This window comes from Eublepharis macularius, chromosome 4, assembly GCF_028583425.1.
Source record: "Eublepharis macularius isolate TG4126 chromosome 4, MPM_Emac_v1.0, whole genome shotgun sequence".
NCBI classification, from domain to species: domain Eukaryota; kingdom Metazoa; phylum Chordata; class Lepidosauria; order Squamata; family Eublepharidae; genus Eublepharis; species Eublepharis macularius.
The window spans coordinates 13,785,788-13,799,973 of NC_072793.1; the positions used below are offsets into that span (position 1 = coordinate 13,785,788).

The 14,186-nt window shown below is 41.2% G+C and overlaps 1 protein-coding gene across 1 annotated transcript in view; it reads left to right on the forward strand.

The window, feature by feature from the left end:
• Positions 1 to 14,186, forward strand: part of HELZ (helicase with zinc finger) — a 255,751-nt gene that overhangs the window by 25,901 nt on the left and 215,664 nt on the right. Inside the window, exons 2-4 of the mRNA XM_054976797.1 lie at positions 5,303 to 5,530; positions 9,145 to 9,181; positions 13,388 to 13,512. Coding sequence (XP_054832772.1) covers positions 5,321 to 5,530; positions 9,145 to 9,181; positions 13,388 to 13,512 — 372 coding nt within the window. The 5' untranslated portion in view covers positions 5,303 to 5,320. The remainder of the gene's footprint in view (positions 1 to 5,302; positions 5,531 to 9,144; positions 9,182 to 13,387; positions 13,513 to 14,186) is intronic.

The window sequence follows — 14,186 nt, forward strand, 5'->3', positions numbered from 1 at the left end:
TTAATCCCCCTCAAATCCACAGATTTCCAACATGGAATCTTAACAGTGTTAAAGGCATTGACGCAAGAACTTTTTGAGCCTATGGCAACATGCCACTGAAAGGACGTAACCTTTGAAACTCTTTTCCTAGTAGGGATAACATCAGCACTGCTAACCTTGAGTTTTATTTTCAGTTTCATTTTTATTCCACTTTCTAGCCAAAACTGAGTCCCAGCGTGGCTTACAAAAATTGTATGTGCATCACAGTGAAATTTGCAATTTTCACATTGAGAGCTGAAGAGGTGTAGATTTTTCTCCCTAATCTGTCTGGCTTCTTTCCCTCTCTGTCAGCAGAAATTGAGTGGGGTCCCTGCCGTTGTTTAGATTGCATTTCCTCAATAACGAGAGATAATGGTGGGGGGTGAGTAAACAGAAACGGACAGACGTCCTCTTTAGTTTTAAACAGACCCTCTGCCTTCTTAGACATGGGCAGAAGCAAAGCTGGTTTTCACATAGTGAGGACATCATTTCCTCAAATCCTTCGATAGTTGGGAAGGCAATATTGGCTGGATTTCCTGAATACAGATGTTGAAGGATCTTGCCCCTTAGCTTGAGTTTGGTGGATGATACGCCAGTGTCCAATGACTTTGCCATAGAAAGCATTTGCTCTGTAAACAGATGAAAATCGACTGTGGGTGAAACTGATCGACCTTCCACTACTGCCTTATCAGTCAGAAGGCTGACAGGTCAGATAGCATGCTTGGGCTCCTGTTCTCTTGATACGATTCATGATCCGGTTCTCACAACTGGAAAGCCATAGATGACTTAGTCATGTAGTACGGGTATCTTTGCATTCTCGATTGTGTGAACCCCTCAGAGATCCAATAGATTCTTCTCTATATGGATCCCCTAGATCAGTGCCATAGGCAGATGGTGCTTCATGCTGGAACCATGATGGGCATTTGTGTGAGCAGCAGGGTTGGTAAACATCTTGTTCCTGAGCCCAGAATTTTTGGGCTGATGTTGTCCCAGGCAATTCACTCTCTTCTGCTGATGAGCATGCAGATGGTGATCTGGAACGTATTGATGGAATATGTGGAGTTTCAATAACTTCAACCTCGGGTGTCTCTCCCTTTGTCTATTTGATGTTTGTATGATCGTCCTCACCCCCTTTCAGCGACTGTCTAAATTTGGATCTAGCCTTCTTAGGAGGCTCTGCATACTCCAGAATCTGTCTCTCCCTATCCCTAGATTGATCCACACTCAGATCAGCAGGGGTAACTGTTGACATTTGGGCCCCTTTAGCCTGCAGAGTAAGAAGTCTCCTTTACTTTGATCGGTGTTAAGCCGTTCGCTTCTGGATCAGTTCTGATAGACTTGGAGAAGTCGGAGCGTGGTGATGCTGTCTGCTCCGAAGGCATTCAGTCAGACTCTGGATTTCCGGAGTCAGATGACAGTGTCTACCTTGGGCCATTGAAGTCACGTCCAAAAGGCTCAAAGGTCTCGACATCAAGATTGTTAGTGGTGTCGGGTAACGCTATCAAACCCAAGTTGTTGGGGTTGGATCTGAAGGGGTGCAAGTCCCTGACATCGGAGTAGTTGCAGGAGTCAGATTCGATCGTTCAGCCAATTCCGCAAGAGCAGAGGATTTTGCTGTTTTGGTGGCAGGTCTGTTTGAAGCTGAAAGAGCCCATTCCCATAACAGGGTTTTGAGCCTTGTAGCTCTTTCTGCCCGCCCCTTGGGGAGTAAAATTCTGACAATGCTTGCAGGCCAGAATGTTATGTTCCTCCCCCAGGCAGATGAGACACAAAGAGTGTCCATCTGTCTGCATCATCTTAGTGGAGCATTGAGAACACCTCTTAAAAAGGGCTTTATCTGCCATTCTTATAGAAAACAGCATCTCCTATGATCCAATTCTTTCACTGATAATCAAAGATCTGACAGAAAAATGAGAAGGCCTACTGACTGAAAAACAAGAAAGCCTACTTAATGAACGAAAAGTCGCAGAGAACGTTTGCAAAGAACCTTTCTGACTGGCGGCGAAAGAGGAACTGAGGGTGGGGGTGCCACCTCCTCTAGAGCGCAAGCTGCCTTTGGTGGGAAGCACCACACGTGCGCTCTGGGAGGACAAGCACCCCTTTGTGGTCTTTAAAGCTGCAGAAACCTCATCGATTGGCAGGTCTACACACACGCAGCCCCATGCGGGACTGCACAGAAGACCAACAATGAATGTTAGCACCTACACCAAACTGTTGGTTTCCAGAATTTTGGGAGTAGTGGAAGGAGATGACAGTTGAACTTTTGCAGAATCTTTATAGAATTTTTATAGCGCAGTATAATACCCCCTTTATCCTTCCTCGTATCTTATTTCTCTACTTTTAAAAAATGAAATTGCCGCTGCCACAACTTGCCTTAGATCAGGATGTAACCCACTTGTGTATCCTAAATCTAGTTGGTGAAGATTAATGTTTTAAGGAACAACTTACATAAACTAAGATTGTGAACTCTTTCCCATATTTCCCACAAGTTGCATTAAAATCAAAATATTTTGGTATAGCGAATATCTTGAATTGTAAATGTAAATGAGATCCAGGAGATGAGCTTGTAAAAAGGGCATTAATAAACTTTTATGTGACTGAAGTCTGTTAATTTCCTGTGAAGGCTTCATAAATCTCTATTCACCTGAGTAGAGATTCATTTAAGAGCATTTTCACAAAATGATGCTTCATTAAAGCTCAGAAGTGTAATCAGAAATCCTGGCACCTATTTCAGTTCTTTTTCATTTGTAAATATTTGTCCTTAACATCCGTTTCATGAATTATAGCTGGAAATGTTTAGGTAGCCATTTTTAAATCTAGTTTTGAATTAAAACATGGCTCAGAAGCGGTGTTGTGTGAGTTTACTCAATCACTGCACAACATAAAAATGGTGTTTGACATGCAAGGTATACATCCAGTTTTTACAGATAATGAAATGTGAGGATAAATGAGATTGATTTTAATGGGGATTGTATAGAATTGACTTGCCTGCATGGACAAATGCATTTGTTCGCCAGTTATTTGTGCTGTGGCATCTGTGCACTGGAGGTTTTACTTAATATGGCTCTGTTACATCTGTTGTTTTTAAATAGGGCATCAAGGAATTGCATTCGCTAGATATTAAGCATACAAGTCAGCCTTCAGTTGTAATAAAAAGACACTAATTTAGGACCAGGTCTAAAATAATATCATATCTCAGCAAGGAAATTTACAGAGTTACTTTTGTAAACACCAACATGTTTTCCCTATAATTATAGAAAAAGACAGTGCTTTTTAATTACAAATTTTTCAAGACAGCGTAGCAGTGAGGCCACTGATGTTTTATATAAAATAGATGTGAGGCCTGTGTTTATGTTGGCATAGACGTAGAAGATGAAATAAAAATGGTAAAAAAGTTGCAAATGCAACTTTTGCAAGTTAAATGCAAATCTTGTATTTAAATGTGCTTCTAGACAAATGTTGAGAAGTAAAAGGAAAGTGAGCAGTAAATACAGTAAAGCTAATGGGAGAATTTAGCTTGTGAGAGGCGATATGAGGAGAGAGCACGTAGTTCTTGTTGCCTGGCCATGAAACAGAGTTACGCTTCGGTGGGCTTAGAAGGAGGCAGCTCTGTGGGATCGCACCTCAGGAGTGCGGCATCTAGTAGGCCCCCCATTAGGTTCATGCAAATTGGAGAATCTTTCCTAGTAAATGCACATAAAGTTGAGGTGGAATGGCTGTTGAAATTTATCCATCGTTAATGAAAATAGATTTCAGGTGACCAGTGTAAAGGGAGGTTTTTTCCAGTAATGATGATAAAACAGGGAGCAATACTTAATGGGTTACTCAGTCAGCTAAAGCTTTAATTGTCTATCAGTTGATCAGTTTAGTAGTGAGATTTGAGAGTTGTTGAGACTTATTTTTTAAGGCTATTTTTTCCTGGAGCGTTACTGTAATAGAGATGGAAACTATTACAAAAGAATGAAAAAGAATGGTTGTTGTGGGTTTTCCGGGCTGTATTGCCGTGGTCTTGGGATATGCCAACACCACAGCAATACAGCCCGGAAAACCCACAACAACCATCGTTCTCCGGCTGTGAAAGCCTTCGACAATACAATGAAAAAGAATGTTAAATATGTCTTTTGCTTGTAACAAGTGAATGCTTTTGCTTGTTAAATTGTAAGGAGCTTCTCCTTCATTCAGTATCCCCCAAAGATATCTCAGCACAGATTTTTGCATTCTCTAAATAATTGATTAATATTTTGCCTACCCAATAGTTATTCAATTCAACTGTTTTGTAAATTTATGGAAATTCAGCTGATATATATGAAAGAAAAAGAAATATTTTATTATGGCAAGGGGCAGAATTCAACAAATTGCAACTGATGTAGGCCTTTTCAGTTTGGTTATATAAGAAACTTTTTTAATCTACAAAGAATATTTCCTTGCATTGACCTTGGTGGAGTAATGGTGGTGCTTGGAAGTAGGGAGGTGTTGAAATGTGTGTCTTTCCTCTCTCCTTAATTTGTAGCCTGCCTCATATCAGAGGCTTGAATGTGCTGTGCAGCAGTGTTTTAAAAAGAAAACATATTTGTGGTACATGGAGAATTGGTTGGATCCTAAGATGGCTGTGTGCTATCAGAAAACACTTCTGCTTACATAAGGACAGAACAGTGTCTGCAATTTTCATGGATTTTCCACTCCAGGTACAGCCCTCTCCAGGGCTTTTTTTCAGCAGGAACACGGTGGAACGGAGTTCCGGAACCTCTAGAAAATGGTCACATGGCTGGTGGCCCCGCCCCCTGATCTCCAGACAGAGGGGAGTTTAGATTGCTCTCCGCGCCGCTGGAGCGGCGCGGAGGGCAATCTACACTCCCCTCTGTCTGGTGATCAGGGGGTGGGGCCACCAGCCATGTGACCATTTTCTCCAAGGGCAACCCACTGAGTTCCACCACCTCTTTTCCCAGAAAAAAAGCCCTGGCCCCCTCCTTGCTGCATCTGACATATTTTTCAGGAGCTTCCTATCTCTCAGGAGCAGCTTTTGGTGATCGCATGGGGAGGCTGTGGCAGAGGGGAAAGCAAGTGGATCAAAGTACACAGATCTTAGGTTCTAGCCTAGTGAGGGGCAGTGGGGGGGGGAAGGGCAGGAGTTCAGTATGCACGAAGGGCCACAATAAATAAAAGTGGTGGGTTTGATGGGAGTCCATTGGTAGTATGTGGATATATATTTACATATTTTAAAAGATGATTTTTTGGGGTGTCCAGCTAACCCACATTTGAAACCCTCTCGTTTTGTTGTTGTTAGGATTTCTGTCGCTGAGTCATGGCAGACAGAAGACCGGAGAAGTCATGTGAACAAGCATGCGAGTCCCTCAGGCAGCAGGATTACGAAGTGGCGGTGAAGCATTGCACGGAGGCCCTCTTTTCCCTCAGCCAGTGTCCCCCCACTTGCTTCCCGGACACGTGTCAGGCTGAAATCAGCCGCATCAAAATCGAAAGCCTTCTCTATAGGATTGCTTCATCTTTGCAACTTGTGAGTGCGTTCTTAACAATTAAATCGAATGGGAAAAGAATATAGTCTCCTTTTACGATTGTTATGAGTAAAAGTGGAGAGAGAAGGTTTTTCTTGATACCACGCTACCCTCCCCTCCCCTCCCCTCCAGCAGAAATTCTCTTAGATTTCTTAGCTGCCCTGTTTTGAGGAATAAAAGACCATAGTCTGTTTTCTTCGGGTTGCCTATTTAAAATAGTGGGTATGTTGTGCCTTCCTGGGAGAGCTATTAGTTCAGAGAGTTAGATTTATTATTTTGCATTGCCATTGGTCTAATACAGCCATTCTCAAACTTTAGCGGACCCCAATTTGATTTAACTGTTTTTTTGCAGACCCCTTTCACAGATGCTCATGATACACTGAGCAGCCCTTTTTCATTGGAAAATAGAGTGAAATCCAGTTAATGTTTTAATTGGGAGTAATATGATGGCCAGTTACTAGTTACTAATGGTGCTATTCATCTAGGGATTCTAGGACTAACCTATTGCCTTCCAGCAACCAGTCAGCAGGGTTTCTGGCTAGGGCTCTGAGGTAATCTGGGAGCTAGATGAATGCAGGAAATGACGAATGTGTGAACTCCTGGTCTCTGAAAGAGGAGGGAGCCAATTTCATCCCTATCTCCTAACGCAGAGTCTCTGCTTCATTCCTAAAGAACTGAGGTGGCTCCACTTCCATGTTAGTTGGATGGTCATGACAAGAGCACACTGTGCATGTTTGTATGTGGAGGGGGATTACTCCCTTTCTGCACAGCCAAGCTCCTGGGTCATCTTAGAATCATAGGGTTGGAAGGGACCTCCAGAGTCATCTAGTCCAATCCACCACACAGTGCAGTGTGGAGGAAATTCACAACTACCCCCACCCCCAGTGACCCCTTCCCAAAAGATAGCAAAACACTGTCAGGATCCCTAGCCAAACTGGTCTGGGGAAAATTGCTTCCTGACCCCAAAGTGGCGATCAGCCTTACCCTGGGCCTGTAAGAAGGGGCCACGAGAACTAAGCACTAATGTAACCCTTCCTGCCCTCCCTTTTATGATCTGCCTAGATTCACAGAATCAGCATTGCTGTCAGATGGCCATCTAGCCTCTGCTTAAAAACCTCCAAAGAAGGAGAGCCCACCACCTCCAGAGAAAGCCTGTTCCACTGAGGGACTGCCCTGTCAGGAAGTTCTTCTTAATGTTTAGCCAAAAACTCTTGATTTAATTTCAACCGGTTGGTTCTGGTCCGACCTTCTGGGGCTAAGGAAACCAACTCCATGCCATCTTCTGTATGTCAGCCCTTCAGGTACTTGAAGATGATTATCATATCACCTCTCTGAGCTAAAACACACAAGATGAATTACAGAATGACACTCAGGTGAAGGGAGACACAATGTTAGCTGAGAAGCCAAGTTCTAAAAGACAGATTGGAAGACTTTGTCAATTTCCCCCCTCTACAGAACCACTGACATCCCTCCTCAGAGGGTTTGTTTATTTCATTTTCACCTCCCGAAGGCTCTGTCAGTTTCATCTCCCCTTCTGGGAGCCATCCTTTCAAGGGTGCATGCCCTTTTGCTGTCACTCCTTAGTTTCCCCCCCTCGGTGGTGGTCTGGGGGGGCTGGTGGACATCGGCAGGCAGGTAAGTCAGCCAGTGCTTGGGATCCAACCCCTATGCATTGCAAGTGCTCCTCATAGCTGTAATTCAATAAAGTTGTCGGTGTTTTTTACTTTAGATAATGCGTGGTGTGCATTTGTTGCTGTGCTCCCCACCTCTTCGCTACCATGACTGCTGGGCTGCAAAACTGTCCTCTTTAATAGAGGCTTAATATTGGTTTGATCTGCAACAAATACCAGAGCAAGCTTTGAGTCCAGTAGCATCTTAAAGACCAATGAGATTTTCCAGGGTATAAGCTTTCAAGAGTGAAGCACCCTTTATTAGCTTCATATCTGATGAAGGGAGTTTGACTCTTGAAGGCTTATACCCTGGAAAATCTCATTGGTCTTTAAGATGCTACTGGACGCAAAGCTTGCTCTTCTGCAGACCTACATAGCTATCAATCTGAAGCCAGTACCAGCTGATTTGATATATTTACCCTCACATGCTATGAAAAAACCTATTCCCACATATTATGCCTCTATTAAAAGGACAAGATGGTTGTCTGCAGGCCACTTTGCAACCATATCTCCAGTAGGAAGCCAAAGTGCCTTTTACTTCCCTCATTGCATTCTGAAGAGCAGCAGCGTTGACTTGGAGCTTCCCTTTGTAACTCTAGCAATGAGGAGCCTCAGCACCATGGTGATTCTATGACAAGGTTGTACTGGTACTCGTTTTATTGTATACGACCATTGGCCTTCACAATATCAAAACACTCTCAAATAACAGAATAATACATTATCAAAATAGTCAGGTAATCAAACACTTCAGAGCCACATAAAACACCCTGTTAAAAGACTACAGCAAAAAGCGCCAATCTTAATGAAATAAGAGTCCTTGTCTGGGAGCATCGTAACAATCTTATCAGAGTCAGACAGGGGATGTAAGGCAAGTAGGATCTTAGCTAGGAATTTATTTCTAGGTTCTGCATATAGAGGGCAAGCCAGAATGTAATGAGGGAGGTCCTCCACAGAATGGCCACATATACAAATGCGTTGGTCAACTGGCGTCTTTTTATGTTGACCCACTAGCATCTCCATAGTGACAAGGTTCTAGAAATATAGGGGTACTAGATTTGAAACTAGGTCAAGATGTGGATTTGAATGCGAGATATCGGGGTAGTTATGTATGACAGCTAAATAATTAAATAGGCAGAGCTGTACATTTACTATTAGTATCTATTTTAATATTGTATATATGTGTTAGGTTGGATGGGCTCTTGTTGGTTGATAGAAATGACAAATGTGGTTCTCCATGAGCCGTGGAACCATTTCTGAATGAAGAGCTATTTGCTGAAATACCTTTCAGCAGAATATAACACAACACCAATGGGGTATGTTTCCCTAAACCCTGTCTGAGTGGGACATGTGAGTCTAAATTCCTCAAAATCAAAAAGAGTCCAGTAGCACCTTTAAGACTAACCAATTTTATTTTATTGTAGCATAAGCTTTCGAGAATCAAGTTCTCTTCATCAGATGCCTGATCCGAACTGGTCAAATACAGAAGAGGAGGGGAGGGGAAAGAACAGGTCATATATCACAAGAAGACAGAATGCAATTAGTGTGAAGGCAATCAAAACATTCCTTTGCTTGTAAATGTAAACATCTCCTTTTGGTGTGGAGTCAGTTTGCCGCAGTGGAGGTATACAATTCCTATGTAGTATAAGCCCTCGATAACCACAGCTCTCCCTGCCAGCTGCATCTGACAAAGAGAACTGTGGTCCCCGAAAGCCCACAGGCACTCAGGCTGGATCTAAATTCCTCAAGACTTTAGAGCTTCTGCTGGTGTCCACAAAAGTTAAATCTTCAGGGGAAAACAGTTTTAGGGGTATTTTTATCTTTAAAAGGAAACTTTCTGATAATAAAAATAGGTTTAGAGTAATTTCTAGTTAAGCAAGTAAGAAGCAAAGATTTACTTGTTTTAGTCATAGCTGCCATTTCTAACTATTAATTTTTCCTTTTTGTAGAAAAACTATGGAAAAGCTGATGAAGACTGTAGGCATGGTATGCAGGTTTAATGATTTCTTGCCATCTATAGCAATATTATCTGTTCTCTGGAGTTCTAAGCATTCAAAAATTATGTAAAATTTACTTCTCTAGAGGGATAACTTTGTTTGCCATAGAAGTACTGCAGCGGGTTATTTTTAATTGCTATTTTGCAGTCAAGGGTCATACTTTAAATCTCACAATGTATTTAGGGAACATCAGTAAATTTTTGTGCATCTCAGAATATCTTCGATTGTGGAGTTTTAGAATGTCTGGTTGCTAAAAAGGCTGTTCTGTCTTCCTGCTTTGCTCTGAGGGTCACACCCTGATTTAGCAAAATATTGAAGACAGTTAAATTTATATATTTAGGAGCCTTACCCTCTAGGCTATTTCGAGTAGTATAAAGTCCTGTATTACTGTTTTTCATCACAGAGATGTGTGAGCAGACTAGCTCCAACTAATTTTCATGCTTATGTACAAGCAGTTGACTTAATTTGCATTTCATGTGATTCTGAAATATGCCAAACTACATGCCATTCTTATTCCACAACATTCGAATACAGTAATGGTTGCCATGGAATGTAAAAAAAATCCTTTAAAAATTGATTTAAAACTTTTAATTGTTAGATTGATTACAGTGAAAAATTAAAACGTAGAAGTTTAAATTGGTGAGGGCTAATTTCATTTAGCTATGAATTATTTTAAAGTTTGTTTTGATTGTAGCTGATTACTGCAATTGACAGTGATAAAATAGTATTTCATTTCCTTCTAGCAACAATTGACAGCTTTTGTTATTAAACTTTATTATACTTCAGTATCTCTGTTGTTTCTTTGAGGTTTTTTTTTTTAATAAATTTTTATTGGAATTAGAAATATTTTGTCATTTATAACAATCAAATTACTTTAATATTCCAGTTCTAACCCCCTCCCTTCCCCCCCCCGTTTGTTGACTTCCAACAGTTTTCCAACCCTTTGTCTACTCTTCCCCTACTCATTTCAACTTATTTTGTCAATTAAACATATACTTTCACACTCTTCTAAGCTAGTCTATTGTAACACAGTGCTAAGTCAGTTTCCCTTCACTTCTCAACTAACTAATACATTCCTGGCATGTTATTCAATAGTAATAATACTGGTAATATTCTCAATATCCTGTACTCTAACTTATTCATTCTAATGTCTTCAATATGGGACAAACAATTTATCCCTCCCTATACATAACTTGAGTACTCATAAGTGATTAATACATTTATAAGTCAACCAATTTAACTTGTACTCTATATGTTACTCTTTACTTCCTCTTATATCTCTTATCTTTATAACATAAAGTCAATCAGTTTGACTCATATTCTACACATTTCTAAATATAACTATAAACACAATATACATTTGACATAAGTCAATCAATTTGACCCATGTTCTGCACATTTCTAAATATCGCTATAACCAGTTTCTTTGAGGTTTTGGTAGCATGTATATCTTTTTACATTTAATGGGTTGATTGGTTAAAAGACAGATTATTCATCAATTAAAATTCTTGAATCAATTGAAATGTAGATAATAAATTATATCTTGAGTATACTCATCTGTCAGTTAAAGGCCTGTGAGTTTTTCTGGTTGCCCTTCCCTGAGCAGTCCCTTTTCAAGCCTGTAAAGAAATAACAACAACATTCAATTTATATACCACCCTTCAGAACAACTTAACACCTACTCAAAGTGGTCTACAAAGTGTGTTATTATTATCCTCATGACAATCTCCTTGTAAGGTGGGTGGGGCTGAGAGAGCTCTAAGAGAGCTGTGACTGACCCAAGGTCACTCAGCTGACTTCAAGCAGAGGAGTGAAGAATCAAACCCGGTTCTCCAGATTAGAGTCCTGCCGCTCTTAACCACCACACCAAACAACTACAAGCAGTACCTGGAATAGAAGAAACCAGCATGGACAAAAAGCCATGCCAACCAACCCCTTATTCCTTTGTCCACAAGCACACCTCCACTGAGGGGAGCGGGGAAGTAGCGATTTCAGCCACCTAATCAAAGCATCTTTGATTCAGAAATATTTTTTACTGGTGTCTAAAGAGTGTGCTGGGGGATGGAAACGTGGGGAAAATTTACATTTCCTGTGCCTTCTGTTGGATCCAAGCCTATAGAATTATCTGGAGACCTGGTGCCCCACTGAAATCACTCTGAGGGCCGCTAAATACATTATGTTAATGGAAGTGGGCTGTGTTGCTCATTTCCTGTGGGAAAGTATTTTGATAAAATTTTAACTAGCTTACTTGTAATCCTTTTTCTATTACTCTTTTCTTCTTTTTCTTTCTGTGTGTCAGTGTATGTGCCCCCCCTCCAGTCTATTAAATCTTTCCAAATCTCTGTCTTTTGTAATTGACCTTTATTTTCCGTATCCGCTACAGAGCACATGCTTTCTTCTCTCTCTGTAGCTGTACACTTTTCTTGTTCTCTCCTTCCCTTATTGATTTTCTCCTCTCCTCTCCCCTCTGTATCCTCTCCCTTGCTTTTCTGTTTTCCCTACCTACAGGCCTTTCTGCAGAACGCTTTCATGGTCGCTGTCTTATTTTCTCTAATCCCTAAGAGTCCTCTCCTCTGCTCTTGTATGAAAAAAATATGCTACTGTCTAAGACCCAAATGTACTGAAAATAGGTTTCTTAAAATACTGTCAACACCTAGCACATTTCTAGGGCAAATCTGGTTAGTGAGGGAAAAAGTTAAATTAAGAGAATTGGTTTCTATAAATGGTGAGGTTAGACTGAAATATGATGGTTTTACTGAAGTTGTTAGCTTCTTTTCAAGAATTTTAAAGGGTAATACAACCAGAAGTTCCACTCATAAAATCATTAAAGGATATTAAAACAGTGCAGAAAATGTAGAGGAGGGGTTGGTATCTCACTTGATACTGAGCCATAAAACACTGCCTGCATTTACACAGAACTTGGAAAGGTGGCGTTTTCTCTCATTTTACACCAGGCACTGGGGACGGGGACAGCACTGAAAAGGATTTGTGTTGCTTTCCTCTTCCTCTAAGGCCTGGTGTGAAGTGTGAAGAAACTCTCTTCCTGAAGTTTTCTCTCTGTGTCACAGGATTCAGAGTGGGAGGAGAGGAAAGGTAACTGAAAACAGTAGTTAGCTATTAAATCTAGCCATATTCACTTGTTCAGGACTCTGGAGAGTGACATCATAATGTCATAAATAAATAATGATGTATTGTGCATCCTTTGTTGATGCAAATGTTTACCATCACCCACCTCTAAATTTAAGCACCAGGAAGTCGTACTGCTTTCAGTGGCAGAGTTGAGAATGTGAACTTTGACTGGATGATGCTATGCACATTTGTTGTGATTGTTAGTTAGGAGAAGGACTGGCCAAGAAATGCCACAATTTCTGCGCAATGCTTTGCTCCATCTTATATTTGCTGCTCACATTGTTGAATACAGCTGATTTCTGTGTTATATCATTGAGAACAGAGAGTTCAAATGCTTTATTGAATTTTGTATGATGAGGTAAGCCAGTGCAGATATTTAAAAAAATCCTTACAACACTGACTTCATTAGACCTGTTTTGGGATAAATAGGTTGTTGATGACTGCCTTTAGGCTCAGTTTATTGGGAATGTTATTTGTGCATGCTTTATTGAAGTTAATAGAAATTGTACAAATGACTTCCAATAGAGTTGCGGAAATGCCCTTCATGAAAACAGGACTTGTACAGGAAAGGTTTGTCTCTTTGGAGTATAGCTTTACGCAGGGCTTTTTTTCAGCAGGAACGCGGTGGAATGGAGTTCCGGAACCTCTTGAAAATGGTCACATGGCTGGTGGCCCCGCCCCCTGATCTCCAGACAGAGGGGAGTTTAGATTGCCCTCCGCGCCGAGGGCAATCTCAACTCCCCTCTGTCTGGAGATCAGGGGGTGGGGCCACCAGCCATGTGACCATTTTCTCCCAAGGGCAGCCCACTGAGTTCCACCACCTCTTTTCCCAGAAAAAAAGCCCTGGCTTTATGTTTACATTCAAAGAGACCTAGAAAGTGTGATATGAAATAGAAGCAACAAAGAGAAAATGTAGGAAATCGGAGAGTAAGAAGAACATTTTGTATTCATGGCATCTCTGACAGAGAATTTGATTTTACTAGTTTAAAGTGAGGAAAACTTTGGCTGGTTTGTGTTAAACATCTGCTGTGTTGTGGCAAGTAATGGAATCTGATTTTCTTTGCAGTGCTGGGAGAGGGACTGGCCAAAGAAGATCACACTTTCCGTGCAGTACTTTGCTGCATGCATCTTAAAGGGAAGCTGCAGATTGTATCTAATGCTCTTTCTAAATCACTGATGGGCGAATCACTGGTAAGTGGTAACCTGACTTTTAGGTTACCTTTTAGGTGTTTAGGTTAGCAGTCATAAAAAGTAGAAAGCCAAAATGCCACCAGAATTGTAATATGTTTACTACTCGAGTGAAATAGCACGAGTCATTGTTCCATTAATATATCAGCACAGCTTTTCTTTTTTCATCTCATTGGCACAGATCAACATCTCTGGTATCTTTCCTCATTGGGTATATAAGTTTTACATTAGCGTTCACCAGCTTGTACTGCTGCCTGTGTGGTAAAGAAAAGACGTTGAGGTTAAAGGTGCCTGGGGGCTCAGAGCCAAGCTACAAGTGACACCTGACACAGGTTGGACACTTGTCAGCTTCCCTCAAGTTCTGATGGGAAGTGTAGGCATCCTGGTCTTGCAGCTGTCATGGAGAGCCAAGCTGTAAAACCAGGATGCCTACATTTCCCATCAGAACTTGAGGAAAGCTGACAAGTGTCCAACCTGTGTCAGGCGTCACTTGTAGCTTGGCTCTCAGTTCCTCTCAGACTGAATGTTTCAAGTTAATGCCAGTCTGGCCAGGCCTCAAGCCTCAGCAGTTGAGGACTCAGCTATCCTTGACTTTCAATGAAGCCAGCTATTTCAGTGTGACTAATTATATTTACTGTAGCCATTTTCATGGTTAGGAGAAGCATTTTCTGAGAAAT